This window comes from Pteropus alecto, unplaced genomic scaffold (assembly GCF_000325575.1).
Source record: "Pteropus alecto unplaced genomic scaffold, ASM32557v1 scaffold21, whole genome shotgun sequence".
Classification (NCBI taxonomy): Eukaryota; Metazoa; Chordata; class Mammalia; order Chiroptera; family Pteropodidae; genus Pteropus; species Pteropus alecto.
The window spans coordinates 22,990,791-23,011,279 of record NW_006436282.1 but is presented as its reverse complement, the minus strand read 5'-3'; the positions used below and the strand labels follow the sequence as shown (position 1 = coordinate 23,011,279).

The following is a 20,489-nucleotide window of genomic DNA, read 5'->3' as shown; positions in this document are numbered from 1 at the left end:
TCCGCTTCCTTTCCTCCCCATTCAGCCCTCCCTTTCACCTCCAAATCCAGCCTCCGCACTGATCGCTCCTGTGTCTTCGTGAAAAAAAAAATTAATAATACATACATATATATTCGAATAGACCCGAGGTGCGTTCTTCTGGAGCAGGGACACAGTCGCTACCCCTGAACCCCAGCCCGGGACCATGGTCGGTCACCATAGCCTCCCAAGGGCCCCTGGGCCCGGGGCCGCCTGCGATCCAAACCCACTTTAAGTGCGGACTTGGTGGGGCACAGACAGGGGAGCGCACCCAGAAAGTGACAGGCAGAGGCGCGCCGCGATCGGCTGGGGCTCGGCGGACCGGCAGGAGGCGGGAGGGTTCAGCCCCAACTCGCTCAGCCTCACTCCCGGTGACAACCTGCAGCTATGGAGTCCCCGACCAAGGAGATTGAAGAATTTGAGAGCAATTCTCTGAAATACCTGCAGCCCGAACAGATCGAGAAAATCTGGCTTCGGCTCCGAGGGCTGTAAGTAAATCTACGTACTTCTTTTGCCCCATTTCCCCCTCCTATCGATATGTCAGGACACAGCCGTGGCCATGGCTGCTCGCCCAGGTCCTTCACGGCCCTTTAAATGCAGTCCAGAAGTTCCATAACTGCTTCTCTGTTAATTACAGTCACTGCTACCTTCTTTTCAGCAGAGAGACATGTCTTTCTGACTTAGGATGCCTTGCTATTTCCAAGCCATGCCTTCTTTGGGGGAAGGGGACATGTCCTTAGATTTCGATTGCAGTAGCTCAATAACCACAGAGATGTTTCTGGTCCTTTTTGCTCAGGGAGAAAAGTTTGGGGACTCAGGTCGCAGACTTTTAATTAAAAGAAGAGTATTCTCTCTAAAGTGCTTACAAATACCTTGGTGGTCCAAGAATTTATCAATAGTTCAAATTCAACATGCATTGTGGCTGATAAATTCTCTTCTCCATATTCACAGCCTAGTTCAACTTCTGATATTTTCTTAGGATTCTTTCTGGCAGGGAAATGGTTACTGGAAGGAAGGGCTATTTTGAAGAAAGTGGGGGTCGGAAGCAATATTGGATTTCCTGGCAATCTTTCAACAGTGAAGTAGGGTGTTTGCTTTCAATACAGTGGCCAGAATTCTGGATAGACTGGTGGACAGAGATCTCTGAATTCCGTTCACTTCATTAGGTTCTGTCTGGTTTTGAGCACTGAGGAGAGGTGACCTGGAATTATGGGGTATTTTCTGTGGAATAAGTTCATAAACAATGAACTGCTGGTCACCCCGTTGGGAAGCAGTAGTGATGGCTGTATATCTACAGTTTGCTTCTCAGTTGACCAGGCAGGTTCCAAAGACGCCTTGCCTTCCATACCAACCAGAAACTCATTTCATCAAGATATCTAGCATCAAATACCTACTGCTGTTTAAAAGAAAAAGTTTTTTATTTCCAAGGATATTCTCTAGACATTCTAGGCAGTGATGGTGAAACCAGCTCCCTGGCATTTGTTTTGCTGCAGTTAATTGATTTTGGAAGCACGTGCCCATGAACAAACCCCCCCAAAAAAACAAATAAAAAAAGGCACTGATCTAAGTTAGCTGTTAGGGGAGGCCACATCCCATTCAGGACATTCAGAGTTGTGAAGGGAAGCAAAGCAGTATGTGTTTCCTCAACGGGTCTTTATTTAAAGTGCAGATTATAAAAGCCTGTCAGTCAATAATCTAAATGAGCTCCCCTGCCATTGATCTAAATGGGAAACCGTGCCCAGTAACAGGATGTTTCAATTGTCTGGCTGCTGGATGCAAGCAGAGGCTGTAACTTGTTCTGAAATCTTGTCTTTCTGGCTGGCAGACTGTCCGGACAGTGGGGCACATGCAACACAGTGCCTCTTTCAGAGTGGTGTTACAATAAGCTAGTGTCATATGTAACGAACATGACATATGATCATATTTGGCTGAGCACAGAAAGTTTGTTGCATCCACAAAGCCCGGGTCTGAGGTATATAACGTCAAAGCGTTATCCAGCTGGTCTCCTTGCCATCCTGTCTCAGGAAGTGCTTCTCTCTGGCTGCTTTGCAATTTAAACGGACGCCACAGGGCTCCTCTGGCTGGAAAGGAGTGTTTGGGCGAATCACTGAGACCGAGGTGGGATTTTGTAGGATAAAGCGTTAACAGCTCACTGTCTAGGAGCTTTCTGTGTTTCCTATCTGTTAGGCTTCTCTCTCCAAGGTGTCGGTGTGTGTGATGCATCCACATCTTCCTTTTCTAGTCTTTCCTATCTATGCAGTGCCTTTGAACTTAAAAGGTGTGGGTTGATTCTTCTCCAAGTGTGGTTCTGAAGTCCTCTCTTTATCCTTCCTACGGAAATGCCCTGCAGAACAGCACTCCTAGGAGATCTGCAGCTTCACCTTCTAATTTGAAAAGGATGTTACTATTGTTATTACAACGTATACTTTTTTACTACTGTTATGGTTCTTACTATCATTTTTTTTAAACGTGACAGTAGTGCTATAATAAGTTGCTAAAGACTCTGGAAACCAAAGCACATGCTTATTTATACAACTTGGAATAACACTTTTCCAGTTCGCAAAATAGAAACCTTTCGGAGATGGAAGGGTGTGCGACTATTTGTTCACACAACAGACTCTCGGTAAGAAAAGAAGCTGTTCTTTCAACGTTTTAGAAAGACCCAGTAGCCACGATTGGATTTTCATATCAATTTATTTCCATGACACCTTCTAGAAAGGGCTTCATCAGTGACCGCAGATAGTTCAGCTTGTTTGAGAAATGTCAGGTTCAGGACTTGATCATCTCGTGCCTGGATTATTTGGTGGTGTCTGTCTTCTCGTCAGTGTCTGTCCTGTTTAATCGACCGTTGAAGTTTTCATCTTCTCCATCAGTATGTAAGTCCCTCAAAGACAGACATTTGTATGTCTTGCTCACCGCTGTACTTCTGGCACCTAGAACGGGGTTTGGCACATAGTAGGTGCTCTAGCTCTATGGATAGATGATGAAAGAAGCATAAAGACTCAAGTATGAACTTTTTAATGTCCAAAATAGAGATAAATATATATTTGGATCAGCTTATAGGCCATGTCACCTAGCAACACGATATCCCATGAGCTAGAGAGGAGGAATGTTCTATTGACATCATTATCCAGTTCGGGCACAGAAGTCTAAACCGAGGTAGGACTGGGCAAGAATGTGGCAAAGCTGCGACCCGGGGCTGAGTCCCACCCTGCGTTCGCCCCGGTTTTCTCTTTCCTCCTCTGAGCTCTCCCCTTTGCTGCACTGGCCAGGAGTGGTCCTCGCGAACAGCAGGAAGGTTGCTGAGGTTGTCATCTGTCCAGAATGTACAGTGTGAGAGAATATAGGGGGGAGCTTCTATGCGCCACATCTCCCATCCATCCGCTTTCCATGCCTTCTCGTTCTTTCTTTCCTTCTCACCATCTGAATACTAGATATTTCATTTATTATGTGTACCGTCTTTGTCCTCTGACTCGGCTATACACTCCCTGAGGACAGAGGTTTTCTCGTCTGCCTGGGTCACTGGCTGTCCCCAGTGCTTACAGTACTGCCTGGTATACAGTTAATTATCGATAAGTATTTGAAACCCAGGGCTGTTTCACATGTTCTCTAGGACAGGCTTAGGGAAAACTCTTAACCTCGTCCTGTAGCATCATCGACATGCTAATAGTGCATCGAATATCGGAGCTGTGAATTTCCAACACCGTCTACCCCAGCTGAGATCACAAAACCCTGTAACGCTTAGGCGTTTACGGTAATGACGACGACTCCCGTTTCCCTTGAGCGAGGTGCTGCCCACCAGCCTGCGATTCCAGGGCTGTGGTGTTCCTCGGCTTCCGCCTGCGGCCCCGCCACCCGCTCACACACGCGCTCACGTTACGCTGATGAGAAGGGAGCAGATACCACGCCCGAGCTTTCTCAAGTACGGCTGTCGGAGGGGTGCCGTCCTCTTACCCTTCTAGGAGGAGCCTCTCTTTTGCTGTTCCGTACACCTCAGTGGCCCTGCTCATGCTGTCGTCATACCTCTTTCCCGTGTAGGAGTGGGTGGAATATCTAAGGGCCCCTCCCAGGGGCTGTTTGCTTAGGGACTCTTCCAATCACAGAAGACACGACTGTGGCTGTACTTTATTCCTCTGGTGATATGGGGAGACGTGTGCTGCAGGGGTTGGAATCATGACTTGTACCTTGGGTCCCAACCAAGAGTTTTTCTATTGCCAGATTTCTATATAATGACAAAAAAGTATTTTGATATATATATATTTTTTAAATTGAAAACAAGAGAACAGATTTTATTTATTCCTTGGCATATATTGTCACAATTGTAATTAAGCTATCATGTATTCATTTTGCCCAACTATGAGGTAGTCAGTATAATACATTTTTTTTTTTTTTTTTAGGCAAGGCAACCCTTGGTTGACCTCACAGATTTTAAGGACCTTGTCAGCTTATAATTCCTTATTTTTTATTTTTCACACCTACAGCACCTGGTCTTCCTAGGTGGTCTCCTATCCAAGTACTAACCAGGCCTGACCCTGCTTAGCTTCCAAGATCAGACAGGATCGGGCTTGTTTAGGGTGGCATGGCCGTAGACAGTATAATAGATTTTATGCTTATGCGACATTCTTTATGAAGAGATGATTGTTTTTTTCCTATTATCTAAAGTAATATCATGAATATAAAGGGAGGTAAACAGTTATTAGGGCAACAGACAGGCACTGTTGTTTTTGTCAATCCAGCAAGCTTTCCCGAACCCCACGTTATGGTAACAGACCCTGCCCCCCCGGCCACCCACTGCTCCCTGCCCTAGGGATGGGCTCAAGATCCAGGACTGGCCAATCATCCAGTTTCACCTTACTGGTCACAGTGGTCGGTTTCAAGTGTGGCACAGAAGCCAGGGGGCACAGCGAGCCACAGAGACTGCTCTGTCAGCTGGGGAAGAGGGCTGCTTTGGCTTCTTCTGGGCCTCCCTGGTAGCTCCTACTGGCTCCATTTCCCACTTCTCGGAGAAGACCTTCCTACAGGAGGACACAGTGAGGCCAACATTCAAAGAGGAGCAGAGGGCAGAAGAGGGAGCAGATATCCCAGGGTCTGCTCGCAGAGGCCCAGCCAGTCGGGCTCTGTTTCCGTTTGGGTTGCTTCGAGTTTGCTTCCTCTGAAAAGAGTCTTCACTAATACGCGCAGAAGTACAGAGAACTTAAATGACTCTCCCAAAGAACACAGCAAAGACAGAGGTGAGGGGAGCCATGGGCAAAGAAGCCTGGATCTTTGGTTTCCTATTTCTTATTTAATGAGACCTTGTGTTTTCTTTCGACTCATTTGAAGTTTTTAATAGTGTCATCAGGATTCAAGCAACGTGAGTTTACTCGGTGAACATCTGTTGAGTGTCTCTGATAAGCTCGGTGCTCTGGTAAGCTGTGGGTACGCAAAAGTAGATGAGATACTTACCTGCCCCTTCAGCAGTCTCCACGAATAGTGGAAGTGGCGACCATAGTTACAGAGGGATGCATGAGAATTACCTCAGGCTGGGAGGACCAGAGAGGGTCGCCCATGAGCGGAGAGCTGTGGATTTATTCTGGCAGAACCTTTAGAGTCACAAGGAGGAAACTTGCACAGATTCCTTTCATTCATGTCAGCCTTTTGCGAGGAAAACAAGGACTCATCCAGTTAGCCCAGAATAAATCAGCCCAGAATTCCGAGCTGTCTTTATAGACAACTGCAAAGCTGCTTCTACTTACTAGGATAGAGCCTGAGTGCCAGTACCCTTTTTTGAGCTCACCTCATTGATAGTTCCCAAAGGAGAGGGTGTGGTTCGGTCTATGTGCTATCAGTCAGCATGGAAACGTTGGACAGAAACCTCCCAGGTTACTCAGGACGTGGCCCCTGGCTTGGTCCCTGGTCCAGGTAGCAGGATTTCTTCCCCTACAGCGCAATCCCAAGAGCCTTAGCTACTTTCCTTAAAAGGGAGCTGTGTGATAACCTCTTGCGGCTCATCTGGTGCAGTACTGAAGGACAGGCCAAAGTTTGTGAATGGAGTATGTGTAAAGATACAGAGGCATGGGGGCCCTTGGCCCGTCGAGGAGGAGTGACAGATGATGTTGGGAAGGAAGTCATGGGCCAGGTGGTGATACCTGGAATTTAAAAAAATTTGCTTTTTGTTGTTCTCAAAATTATACACATGCTTATAGTTTAAGGAGGCAAGTATTTGAATATATTTTATTGCATTACACAAAATAGTGTTATTATGTTCAAGGCACGTTCAGAGTTTTTTTTTTTTTTTGATAATTTAAGGAGTTTGTATTTTGTTCCTTAAATTGTAAGGAGTGATTAAAAACTTTAAGCTGGAGAGTAACAAAATGAGATTTGAATTTTAGGGTGGCTATTCTGGAAGAAGCATGCAAGACAGAGATTGGAGATGATACTTGAGGCTCGGAGACCAGTTGGAAAAATTGCCTGAATTGGGGTAGTGCCGCTGACGATGAAAGAACAGGGTGCAGATTTGATGTGAGAACTGACAGAACTTAGTTTTGGAGCGGAGAGAGAGGAAGAGAAGGAGAAAGCTTCCAAGTTCGTTTTGGCCTGGATGTCTGTGTGTTTGGTGCCTTCTGCCTTGTCAGGGACCGTGGAAGGAAGAGCAGGCTTCGATAAAGCAGACTGATAAACTTGAGTTTAGACGCGTTGAACTGGAGTAGCCTCTGGAATGTGAAGTAGCTTTTGGTTCTAGCATTCTGGATCCGTGGAGAGACCTTTGGCCTGGAGTGGTGGGTCGTGGTTCTGAGTTAAAGCCTTGTGAGCAGACACCTAGGGAAGAGGGGCTTGACCTGAATCTCACTAATAAAGCAATTCCAAAAGAATAATTTAAACGATTATTGTTTATTTTCTTCCGATGACATATTTTAGTGTATTAATTGGTCCTTCCAGTCTCCCATTTAGTTGGACATGTCAGGTGGTTCAGCTTATTTTTATTGGGCTCCAGTTATGTACCAGATACTACGAGCTTCGAAGAGAGATGAAATATCAGAAGAAAAGCTCTGCTCTCAAGAAACTTTGACTCTAGTCATGGAGACAAGATAATTTTATACACATGCAAAAAATTAGCACCAATGAGAGACAGAGCAATAATTAATTGGCAAATAAGTGATATTGACACTATCTCCTAGGGTTCAGAGAAGGAAGAAATTTACATTTGAGGTGTTATTTTTGAGTCTGTCTTTCCCAAATAAAGGTCAATTAAGTTTCCCTAAAATTTGTTCTTAATGTATATCAAAGGAGAGGAAGAAGGGAATATCAAAAAGGGTCAGTAGGTTCTTATGTTTAGAATGGAATTTTCTTTACTTGAATGCAGTGTATTAGTACATCCTTACTTGCTGATCATAATGTGGCCTCTGTAGTTGGGGAAGCAGCCCCAAGCAGAGAGATTTCTGCATTTCTAGAAATCTCAGTTTTCTGTCTTTAATTTTCTTTGGCTCATAGAAAACTACTTTCCTTGGTCCCAGTTTCCGCATATGGAAGGAACGTGCTTACGTGACCTACTTCACGGGTCTTTGAGAAACAGCTGAGAAAAATAATTGTTAAATACAAGGCACATAAAATCATCTGTAACGGCTTTGAGAATGAATATCACAATTTCCTATTTGTAATAAAAAATGAATTCAACGCGTGAAACACTCTATTTCTAGAGACAGTATACTGAATCCATGTAAAGCATCGGTATTTTTCAGGCGTATTGGAGTGTACTCTTTATTAAAAGACCTTTTGACAGCTCTTATTAAACAAAATAAACAAGTATTCATGAGTGTAAGAAAAATCTAGATGTTTCTAGGTCATGAAATCATGAAAAAGCTTAAAAGAATAATCAAAAAGACAATTTGTGATTCTAGCTAATGAGTTTTATTTATATATTTGAATGAGTATACACACATCTAACATGCAGGAGACTCATCTATTACTCATTCACTCAGCAAACATTTTCTCTAGCACTTACCATGTGGCAGGCACTGTGTGAGGCACCAGGGATACGGTGGGAGATAAGACAGAGGCTCCCTCCCTTAAGAGCATTCAGTCTATGTTAATGGCAAATATTAAACGTATGATTTCATAGATAATTATTCACAGTGATGCGTGCTGCTTGGAAGTACAAGGCTCTGTGAAAACAAAAGAGGGGCCACAAACCTGGTCCATGAATCAAGGAAGGCTTCACTGAAGAAGTGAGATTTCAGCTGAGATATATGGAATAAGTAGGTATTAGGTAAGAAAAGAGCTGAGCACGAGTGTTCGAAGGCATTCAAGGCCTGGGAAAAACACCATGTGCAAAGAGCCAAAGAAACATGGCAGCTCTGAGAAAACAGAAGAAGGCCAGGTGCCTGCAGTGTAGTAGGCACTGTGGAGACAGGAGGCTTAAGACACAGCAGGTGAAGAGCAGCTCTCGCCTCATCTTTTAGGGACCTTAGCAATGGGAAGCCATGTGAGTCTGTAGCGATGGATTCGAGAGCTTTTCAAGAGGTAGACTCAACAGAGCTTGGACATGGGGGATGAGGAAGAAAGTGGAAGCTAGGACAACTTCCAGGTTTTCAGCTGGAGTCCCAAGGCGCTGTTTATTTAGATCAGGTTCACTGAGAGGGTAACAAGTTTGAGGTTTGGTTGTGGGTAGGAGCAGAATGATGGAGAGTGGGGATCGTGAGTTCGGTTTTGGACATATTGAATACCAGGGCCTATAAGACGTCCCTGAGGAGATGTGGTGAAGGCATGAGCACTTAGATAAGTGGCCTTGGAGATGAAAGGAAAGGTCTGGATTAGAGATGTAATGTACAGCCCAACAAAGAAGAAAAATTATATATATATGTAAAATATATTCATAGGTGCATATATGTATATATGAGTGTGTACATGTGTATATGCTAAGTTCATATTCCTATAAGTTTTACAAGTAGAGAAAACATAGTTTAGTGTGACCCCCTAAATAGTTTGAGAGAAGGCTGTCAGTTCATGTCTATTTCTCATTGGCATTTACTTATTCAACATATGGGAAAGACCAGCTAGCAATCAATATACATAGCTTTGCTAGGAACCCTTTCATTGACTACTTCGTGTCATGCCCAGCGAAGGACTTATAGCAGAAACAGAAACCTGGGGAGTAGGCAGGATCATTTCCAATATTCAAAGGGCAGAAAGAGAACATGACCTGGGAAGCTAAATGGGATGAGGCTGTCGTCGTGGACCTTCTGGGGACTGGGCACGAGCCAGGCAGTGAGGCCCAAAGCTGGGGCCTAGTGCACTGCAGAGGAGCCTGGTGAAGCCTGGCTGGCAGGAGGCTCCATGGACTCAACAGGGGGCTATCCTGGTGTCTAGGCTCAGTCAGTGGACACAGCCTCCTGCTGCCCTCCAATGGACACACTGTCTCTTGTCCCTGCCACGGCGTTGGCCGTCCACACCCCCTCTGCCTCCTTCGTGGCCCTTTGCTGGCTCTCTAAGACCTTCCAGAAATGGCCCTCCCTGTCTCCGATTCCAGTCTCTTCCGAGGGCCTATTACAGGGACCCGATATTCCATATTCTGCTGAAACAGATTTCCTTTCCCATGGGCCACCAGAAGAGTGAAAATTTAGACATTTGCCATGAGAGTGCATTGAGCGTTTTGGCTGAAAGTCGCTATTGAACATCCAAAGAACATTCTATTCTGTTGACCCAGAGTCCAAACAACCGAAATGCTTAAATAACCAAGACTTTTTCTACACTCTAGAGACAAACTGAATAAGTCGACAATGAAAGATTAATCCTTGAAAACTACTTCCTGATTTTAGGAATAGTTCAAGTTCAGACTGACTCACCTCCTCCTTTTTTTTCCTCTACCTCTCTGATTTTTGTCCCAGGATGACTGTGAGGGGTCTTACACTACGTTTTAATTGAAGCCCCCAAAGCGTGTTGCATTCAGTATCCTCTTTTAGGGGGCTGTTACTAGGAAGTTCTGCTGGCTATGAGGAACTGTAAACACTTCTGTGAAGAGGGCCCTGTGTAGCTCATCTGTGAACTATTAGGATTAATTATCACAAATCAGGTTTCACAGATGTTGTTTAGAACTGCCATTCTTTCTATAAAACCACTGATTGAAATTAGCCATTGTTAAAAAAAAAAAAAAAAGAATTGTTTAAAGCACCCTTTCTGGGCATGTTGGCATCGTTTCAGTGAAGGTAACTGTAGCGAAGAAGTTGGTTCGAATGCTCAACTGATTTTAGTTGAGATTAGAGCTCAAAATGAAGTTTTCATTGTTCTGTATTTTGGACAATGGCCTCATTTTTTGCTGTATTTAAATTGTTGAGATTTTCAGCGTCTGTGTCCAGAGACGAGCCTTCTGTAGATGCTGCTGCTGTGAGACAGGGCTCCAGAGGCAACAGGAGGGGGTCCTGCTCCCAAGCTGTCGTGGTGGCTCAAAGTCACCACCTGGAATTGTAAATGGTCTGTAGCTGCTTCCTGCCAGGAGTAGGTTTTTTAAATTACATTTTTTGGGGTAACATTGGTTAATCACATTACATAAGTTCCAGGAGTACAACTTAAGAATCCAACATCCGTATGTTCCATGTGTGCCCACCACCCTTGTGACACCAAGTATTTGAGCCCCTTTACCTTCTTCATCCTCTCCCCACCCCCGTCCCCTCTGGTGACCACCATACTGTCGTCTGTGTCTATGAGTTCGTTCCTTTATCGCTTTCTGTTTTACATCCCACATGTGAGTGCAGTCAGCTGGTTCTTGGTGAGAGCTGGGAAGAAGGATGTAAGAGAGGAGAGAGGGAAGGGAACCTTCTGGAGTAGACGTAAAAGGCTTAGAAAAATTAGACTAGTTGCTGAAGTTCAACTTGGCAGAAGATGTAGGTTTTGTTCTGGTTAAATCCACATGGGGAAAAATAAGAGAATTCATGGAAGCAACTCCCTGGATAATTGAATTAAAAAACCCTGCCCTTCCCTGAAGTCCAAAGATAAATCTGCGAAGAGAGATTTTTGTCTTCATCCTTTGGATTTTCTCCACTTTGCATGTGTTGTCACAGATATGAAAAAACATTTTTGTGTTCAGCCTTTCTCATTGATATTTATCTAACTAGGAGCCAGGCACCCAGGAAGGAGGTCACGAAAATCTCTTCCATTCCCACCCACACAGTTTTGCTGTACTTACAACACGGCGAGTGGTTGTATTTATGTGAATAGAGGGATAAATCATTTATGCAAAGAAGTACTACTTGGACTTCCACTGCGGCCAATGATTAGCTCAGTGTCCAACTTTAGGCAATAAATTTTGGTCTGCTCAAAAAATTTCGCTTTCTAGAGGAAGAGTTCACTTGCTTTGGGGGGGTGGGTCCCATTTTGGGGCCTGTTAGACAGTAATCTGAGTGCTGGAATTTTTAACCCATGCCCAGGGGAGAAGCAGGCATGAACGAGAGATTTGGGTTTCTGTGTCTAGCCAGCTGTCTGCGACAGATGAGGGGTCTGGGAAGGGGAAGGGGAGCAGTGAAGAGACAGGCCCCAGGGCATCGTGTGCATTGGCTGTGTGAGTTGGTGCCCTTCCAGGTGGGACTTCCTGTGGGGGTGTTTAGTTTCGATTAAACCTTCTCCTTAAAGGTTTCTTCGCCTCCCATTGCTCAGCCAGCACTAGACAGAAACACATTTGCTTCTAGGAGTGAGTTAAAAATTGATCGTCTTATTTATATAATTTTTGGATTAGCTTTCTCTTCGTCTTCAGATTCACCGCCCTCACCCCCAAACTTCACTGTCAAAGGCTCCCTTCATTTGAATTTGACCTCATCACTTTTGGGTAAACATATGGGAGTTTCGTGCTCTGGGAGTTGCTGACCCTGAATATGATCATCCTTTCCTAAGTGGCAAGATGAAAGGGTATGAGTCTCTAGGACAGTTTTTTTTTTCCCAACAGAAAACCTCGCAGAAAAATTCTTTAGAAAATTTAAACAACAAAAAAAATTCTTTCCTAACTATTTGGTTATTTGAGGCGAAAGTGAATTTATGTCATTTCATTTTTTTTTTTTTTTTTGGTCTTTTTTCTTGCCTCGGATCTTTGGCCAAGCGGGAGAATGTAATCATTGCCCACATGGGTTTTTCATTCTATAGCTCGTCAGTTAAGAAATTCTTGAACAAGTAAGAGAAGACAGGCTCTCTTTTCTCTAATATCTTCTCTTTCTCACCCTAGATAGTCTGCTGGAAGGTGCCTGGCGACTGCAATTTATATATATTTTCTCTCTGGCATTCACTCGTTCAAAATACGGGAATGGCCATCGAGCAGTCGATATACACAGCTTTGCAACTCTAGGTTTTAACGTACACAGCATGGAAAGGTAATCACTGGTAGAAATGAAAGAAATATGCAAAGACCTTCCATTCTCAGCCACACGTAGAGTAGTTCATACACATGACTTAAGACAGATTTAGGAGAGGCTTCTACGGATATCCGCTTCTGTACAGTCTGCACCTCAAATGCCAATGAAAAGCAAAACCAGAGGATCAGATGATCATTCGGATCCTCTCATTCCACGAGCATTTGTGGCATTTTATCTCAGTCCACTTTCCCATGAGTGGACTGCATGCGATCTGAACTTCCGTGAACATGTCAACTCCATGAGTCTCCCCATGCTCTTTGTTTCCTTGAGTCTGTCCTCCCATCACCTCTCCCTTGAGAGAACTGAGGGCTGAGAACCAGAATTTCTACAGCTCTCTGTGCATCTGCAGCAGTAGTGACCTCAGCAAGGAAGGAGGGAGCCGGGACCCGACGGCATCTGGAGCAGAGTGAGTCATCGTTGCACAGAAACCCCGGAGAACACTGAAGGCAGAGTGGGAATTCTCACTGCGCCTGTGTGTAGTTGTTACTCACTCAGCTTCCCATACCAGAGAACGTTCTTGTGCCCAACTGGGAGGTATCTTGCTGTCAACTTAGAAACTGAACACAAGTGTCGGTTTCTCTAAGCCAGCTTGTTTGAATATTAAGCCTATTTATAAACCTTATTATTGCAGGACCCATATGGCTCTTACTCAAAGATACTCACTTTAAAAAAGTGAAAGACTGCCAGACGCTTCGTAATTTAGCATCAGTGCATAACTGACTCTCGGGCTATCAGGAGTGATTCCCAAATCATCTGTTTGACTTTGGAGCATGCGAAACTTACATTCGATTGTTGGCGTGCCTGACGCTCGGAGAACTCGGGGGCATCGACAAGCTAATGTAGCCCCTTAGAAGCATCCTTCCTCCCACCTCACTGTTGTTTTTTTGCTGTTTCCTTGCTGTCTCTACTCCGGGCAGGTTCAGGTTTACTATGGGCAGAATCGCCCTCTATGCTTACTTAGTTTCATCCTTTCTCTCCCTGTTTGGGGCCAGGACAGGTAAAATGAAGTTCAGGCTCCAGAAGTCTCTGCTGGATGACACAGGCATGGAGAACTTGGGAGAATCTTTTTAAATGTTGGGGGAGGGTCAGTGCCCTTTGCTCTTTGATGATGCTCTGATCTCGCTATCCACTTAGAATGTGATCAGCTCGATGTGGATGGGCTGCAGCCTTTAAGGGCTGATTTTCGAGCTCATCCCTTCCCCTGCTCTGTACATTCAGTGCCCTTTGCTCTTTGATGATGCTCTGATCTCACTGTCCACTTAAGGGCTGATTTCCGAGCTCATCCCTTCCCCTGCTCTGTACATGCACATGCGTGCGCACGCGCACGCACGCACACACACACACACACACACACACACACCCCATTTGATACTTCATGGAAAAGCCACAGTTCCCTAGAAACATTCCAGACTTAAACAGACTTTGATTTTCAGTGAAGACCAGGAGTCTTTTAATTTGCTGTTGAGATGGATATGGGTCAGTCAGTAATTCTCGCGATAGCACGTGATGTCTCTGCATGGAGTTACGACTTTTAGAGAATGTAAGCGACTCACAGAGCTTCAGTTTTTAGAGAATTATTGATAAACAGGATCTTTGCTAAAAGATAATTTTAGGTATTTCTAGGGAGTAGTATTGTGTCCATTTATATATAAATACCCCTATCTTCGGAACGATGGCCTAACTTGTCAAATTAGAGGTAAAATGTTAAATTAGAAATTGTCAAATTAGAGAGAAGTGTGCAGTTCTGCTGACCCTGCTGGGACCACGGGCAGGTGGGCGTCTCCGAGTGCGCAGCCCGCAGGGTCCCCTGACCATGGGGGGACAGGCGCTGGGCAGGGTTTCAGCTCCTCCTCTCAGCAGGACCGAGATTAGCACCTGCTTTCTTTGTGGTTCGAGTGTTCTAAGCGAAAGGGAATTGGGAGTCTTCAGTATTCCACTTTAGAACACAATCTTCAACCTTTTTTTCTTCACTTTTTTTAATCAATGAAAGACTATTTTCCCCCAAAACAAAACTTGGAAACCTCTTGAATTACAATACCATTACTATTTATTCAATACTATTGTTATTAATAGATTGGCCGGCATTTTCATACATTACCTGGATACCCCGCGTTGTGCTAAATGTAAATCATTAGGTCCATTTTTTGCATTCGGCTCTCACATCACTTTGTGGAGCAGGTATTAATTACCTAGATTTTACAGTTGAAGAGACTGATGGTTGGGAAAGTGATGAAGGTTACTAAAGTTCACACAGCTTATTGGACGCAATAAGTTGGAGAAAGCATTTGAGCTCAGGCAAGTGATCGTAAAGCATTATGGTATAATGCTTTAAAAAAACTGAAAAACACACAGTGCTCTGTGTGTGTGTGTGTGTGTGTGTGTGCGTGTGTGTGTGCGCGCGCGCGTGCGCATGCATGCACCTGTGTGTGTGGGTGTGTGTGTGTGTGCGCGCGTGTGTGCGTGCGCGCGCGTGCGCGCGCATGCATGCACCTGTGTGTGTGAAGGGCAGAGAGCGTTCTGGGGAACAGTTTAAAAAGCACTGCTTTAGGCCCCCATGGATGCAGCGTCCTTAGCCTGGCCTCGTAGGGATGGATGACTTGCCATCTCCCACACTGCCAGCTTTGCCTGATTCCAGAGCTCAATAGCTCCTGTTTATTCTCTGCTTTCTACACCAGCTCCAACCAGCTATGTGAATCTCGAGATTAGCGGTGTATTGTTTCAAGTTTCAAAAATTAGAAATGTAAAGTAAGTTCGAAACACAAAAACAGAACATTTAAAAACAGTCTCTTGGTCTTGCAGGTTATGAATCAGGGATAAATTCCGTTGACGTTCTTAAAAACAAAAGGCCAAAAATAAACTGGGTTCTTTTCCAGCTCATTTCCTGTGTTTGGATGGAAAGAACCCAGTGTGTTCTATTGTTGTTGGTTTTGTTTGTTTTTGTCTAGTGTCTAAGTTTCCTCCTGGCACCCTTTGACTTTGCCTAATTTCCTTAATTTGCTTTGAGAGTTTCAGAGTTTGCTTTCTGTCTCACCTACTTTAAGATTCTGTATCCTTAGGCAAATGACTTAACCTCTCTGAGCCTCACTTCCATTGAGTATAAAGTGAGGTGAACCTCCCAGGATCTGTGGGAGGTCAAAGTAGATTATTATATAACGGGCATGGAACAGAGGAGGTGCTCAACAGTTGTGAGCACCCCCCGCTTCTCTCATTATCTTCCTGTATAGAACACCATGGTAGATGTATATGTCCTCACTGCTTGTAGGAAACTATCACCAAACAGAGGGGAAATGAGCAGGAGAAAAGAAAAGCAAGTTTTGGATCAGTTTCTCGATAAATTCATTCATTGCACAGCAATGTAATGAACAGCTGCGTTTGCCAGACATCGCGTTAGACGAAAGAGAAGCACTAGCAGGTAGCGGACAAGCCGTCATTCCTGCCCTCAGCGTAACAGGTCATAACCGTCTGGAGTGACAAATGCAATGATGCGGGTGAGCTCTGGCCACCGTGGGGCACACGAAAGGGAAGTTACCCAGTTTAGGAGGCCCTAGAAGGTTTCCAGGAGGGATATCTGAGCTGACAGTGGAAAGATGAGTCGGGCTCAGTCAGGCCTCACAAATCTTGCTCAGACAAGATGATGTGTGAGTCGAGTCACAAGATCTTGAGCAGGGCGATTTCCTTGGATCTGCGTTTTCTATTGTGCTTCTGGTGCTGACCTTCCCATTCCAGTGTAAGAGGACACTATTTGGATTGGGCCTGTCTTGATTTTGGGACTAGTTATGTCTAAATGGGATAAGATGGGAAGCGAGAACTTTAGGACCTGTGAGGCTGAGAACACATCTATGAAGGTAGGGATGGTTGGGAAGGTGAGCCGGACCGAACAATCAGATTTTTGGTCTCTCTTTCTTTGGATCTACCAAATATACAACACATATTTTGATAGGTGTGAGTGGCAGGTGCACATGATTCATTTATTTTGCCAGCAGAAATTTGTCATGTGCTGACCATGTATGAGCTGTTGAGATAGATATAGAGGTCCAAACACTAGGACCCCTGACCTCAAGAAGCTCAAAACAAGGGACAAAGGGACCTAAAATTTTTAAAATGCCCCTTTCATGGCATGCACAATACCTGGCAAATTCATCCAGCACATTATGTCCTCTGAGATCATTCTTTACATTTCATAGCTGTGGAAAATAAAGCTTGATTTAGCATAGAGCTTGCCTGAGGTCTCACAGCTAGAGAGAAGAGGGAGTTGGGTTTTAAACCAGGCCTGTCACATTCCAGAGCCCTATTGTCTTTCCGGTAATCGGAGATGAGACAAGACAATACAAGAAGTGACCCCTTTCCCCAGGTGTCATCTTTAAAAAAAAAAAAGGACGCTATTACTTTTTTCGACTTTGTCCTCAACACTTTTCAGCCATGTTGCCTGCTGCCTCCTTCCCTGTGTGGCCGGGCTGGGCTGAGCTGGCCTGGGCTGCTGGTCTGAGACTCTGAGGCACGCCCTCCTCACTGGCCCGCCTCACACGGACATATTTCTTCTCCTTGAAATCCCACCCATCGATCAAGAGCACCTCTTTCACGAAGCTGCCCGAGCTTCTCCTTGTATTGGTTGTCATAATAAAATAACACTCGAGGCACGTGTCTGAACTTCCTTTTTTTAGAATTCACATTCTTTCAGAGAGTGGATCTTAATGTTATTATGAGGATTAGTGATGTATGTCGAACGCTTCTTACTAGTAGTGCTGAAAATGGAAGAAGCCATTCTTAGTTTTGTTCATCTTTGATGTTTTTTTTTGACGCTCCCAGCAGTGCCTTTGTATGGTCCTTGGCAAATGCTGGGAGAATTCTATGGAAGCCAATAGCGAAAGTCTCCTCCTTCTGGCTTCCGGAGATACCGTCTGCTGATAGAACTAGTTGGGCCACTGGACAGAAGCCAGGGGCCTCCGTCCGGTCCTCCTGCCCCTCGCTTTGGGCCTCGCACACTCTCGCCGGGTTATTTCCTGGTCCTGCCAGAGGCTCCTTAGCCCGGTGTGTTAGATGGCGGGGCCAACACGGGCACACCCACAGCCCCCCGTGCTCTGTGTCCGTAGATGTAACCTGTGCCTTTGGCTGCCGCCGGGAGAGTGTGAGTTGTCACTGGTGACAGGGTCCAGTGCACATACATGCCCGCTTTTGGAGGGAGTGCGAGGCCCTGTTTTAGGCTCTGGGATACAGTGGGGGCGCATACAAAGAACTGCCTCTGGGGAGCGGACATTCTGGTGGGTGACCTCATTTATTTTTCACCATAAGCTCTTGAGAGAGGTGTTCTGATTATTCCCGCTTTACAGCCAACACACTCAGTTAGCTGACCATCCTCCCTATTTATGTAATTCATACGTGTAAATATCTCCATATAGTCATATAGTTCTCTATATGTGTATATCTACATGTGTGACTGTGTAAATGAATATTTTGTTTTTTTCTAATTATATTCATAGTGCTCATTATATAAAGAAAATTTGGAAAATTCATAGAAGTGAAAATAGAAGAAGTGATCCATTAACCCATTAGCCTGGGATCATGGCTGTCATGCTGGTGTGTCTCCTTTCAGTTAAGTAGATATCAGTACATATCCAGTCGAGACCACACTGTCGGTTATGGGTTGCATGCTGCTTTTTGCACTTAACACGTAGCGCTGCCCCGTACGTCTTCATTTGAACAAAATGTCACAGGCCATCAGGATTCTGCATTTGAAACATCTGTGCCTTTAAAAAAAACAACAGATGACATACGACTCTTTTCGCAAGTCAGCGGCTTGGCTTCCTAGGTGCAGTGACTGTAATGGGGACGTAGATGTGGAACTAAGGGCGAGCGGGAAGCATTGCCCTTCCCGGAGATGCTACCAGGAGGTCCGTCTTCCTCTAATCCCTCCCCTATTAAAACTCCGCTGACCATCTTCAGAGTCTGACACCAACGTGAAAAGCGTTGGGCTATCGGGGGAAATAAACGTTCGTGGTCATTCTCCCTTGGATTGTTACTATGATGGGACCTCCGTGGGATAGCCAGAACAGATGTTCTCCCTGTGAAAGACTAAGAAGCCCTAACCCCAGTAGATTTGCCCCAGGCTAAGGGAGGACTGAGGTGGGCAGAACTCCGTGCGCTTCTGCTTCCTGAGAAGTGTCCCCCGAGCCCGCAGCCGAGCCCTTAGCACGTTCCCAATGCTGCGCTCACCACTTTTGCTTCTAGACTTTGTGGTTGTCCGGTTCCTCACGTCTTCCTTTTCTGAAGACTTATGTCTGATCGTTTGGTTTTAGCCGCACGATTACACATTTATATTTTAAAAGGCACATCTTTAAAGGGCCTTCAGTGGTAGACGATGGGGGTTGCAGTACAAATAGCCCATGGTTATTGACCCTTTACCATATGCCAGACAAAAAGAATGCTGTGCAGCCTCTGTCAGCACACCCTGTGGATCTGGTAAAGGAGGGGCTGAGATTTGAACCTGGGTCTTCCTGTCTTTAAGTCCTGATCTCAACCAAGAGGCTCCAGTGCCCTCAGAGGGGGAAGGGAAGAACATAAGGGGCAGAGCCATCGAGCTCTTGGATTGCTATCTGTAACTGTTAATGGCCATAGGCATCTGACCAAAGCTTTTAACTGGGTTTTGAGACCCACAAGCCTCACAGAGAGAACCTTCTACAAAGTTTTCCCTCCGTGTTCATCCCTGCTGAAGCTCCTTTTCTAACCCACTGCCTGCCGCAAACCCTTTCCTGATATGTGTTTATGCTTCTTTTCCTACAGGAGGAAATATAAGAAAACATCTCAGAGGTAAGAGTGTCTTTCTGGGAAAGGAAAGCTGATTGGTGGAGTCATTTGTGGCACAGCTCTTCACCAATCTGGCTCATGGTAGACGCTCATTTGTAATAAACCGTCTCTTGGTTCCTCCTCGGTGCGTTGCCTGCTTTATCTTTGTGTTGCTATTGCCTTTGTAATTATAAATTGATCGCGGGCCCTTCGTGTGGCCCAGCATGTGTCTACCTTCACGAGAGTGGGTCTGCTGGGGTAAAAGGCTTGCTACTGCTGAGCTGTCTCGTGATTTTACTAAAACCTTGGCGAGGGGGTGGTGGTGATGATGCTGAAGGCTTCTATCTTTAACTACACTTTTTAGTGTTTGCATTCTCCTTTGCCTAAAATCTCCCATTACCTGCTTCATGGACAAGGTGCTGTTGAGCTCAAAGCACAGGTACAAATTCCTTGAAAAGCAGTGATGGTCTTTCTGATTTATCCGCGGAAGGGGTGATTTTAAAGAAGAATATCAGCTGTCGTCATCCTCCATTACTCTGTTTTATTGAGACGAGTTTGGAAAGCATATTTCAAAAAAATAGAATTGCTTAGGCCTTTTTGTTCGCCAAGCATTCAAAGCTCACAGTTAGTCCAAAAAGTCCATCATGTCTGCTTTTCACTGATAGCGTTCGACTTTGGTATGATAGCTTTAAAGCGTTTACCTTCATATTAAAAATCACCTGTGCAATTAAAACCTGCCAGTAGGTTTCGACATTGGTACTTTCAGATGACCACGTCACCGTTACCTTTTCTAAGGAGTATCATGTCATCGCAGGGACTCCTATGTGCTCTGTTTTCCAGATAAAGTCAGGAATCCCAAGTAGTGGTGTGATGATTTGATATGCAGTGGAGAGGTGCACCAGTCATTGAGAGAAAACGAACTGACACTATAAAGCTTCTGCAAGTTGCTATACTTTTCTAAATATAGTGAGCTCGGACAGATGGCTAAATAGTTCTGTCTTGTTCGGGTTCATCGGGCTCATGGTAGTAATTGGATGTGAACCACTGAGCAGGATGTAAAGTAATCACTGAAGTTAGAGGGCATAGTAGTCGTCAGTAGTAAATGGTAATTTCTCATTTTCACATGTAGTTAACCTGGGGTATGACATGTTTCAAAGTTGCCTCAATTTTATTTTAAGGAGAGATAGATAGGTAAGAGGGAGTCTTACATGAGAGCTGCTCACACCTGTCAAGTTTTAAATTACTATGTTGATTATTTTTGAAAGCATGCTTTTGCATATCTGACACGAATGGTGTTGCAAATTTTATCGTGTCGATGTA

The 20,489-nt window shown here is 44.8% G+C and overlaps 1 protein-coding gene and 1 pseudogene across 6 annotated transcripts in view; one reads left to right on the top strand and one right to left on the bottom strand.

Annotated features, from left to right (window-relative positions):
- The window catches only part of PDE1C (phosphodiesterase 1C), a 411,511-nt gene that overhangs the window by 165,790 nt on the left and 225,232 nt on the right, over window positions 1-20,489 (top strand). The window contains exons 1-2 of one of the 6 annotated variants that reach the window (XM_006912049.3): window positions 26-506; window positions 19,167-19,193. The exons of 4 other annotated variants lie outside the window; for them this stretch is intronic. In XM_006912049.3, coding sequence (XP_006912111.2) covers window positions 406-506; window positions 19,167-19,193 — 128 coding nt within the window. In that variant the 5' untranslated portion in view covers window positions 26-405. Of the gene's footprint in view, window positions 1-25; window positions 507-19,166; window positions 19,194-20,489 lie in introns of those variants that run through there. One more of the 6 variants, XM_025046880.1, reaches the window with a different exon arrangement.
- Window positions 4,491-4,609, bottom strand: LOC112479849 (annotated as a pseudogene).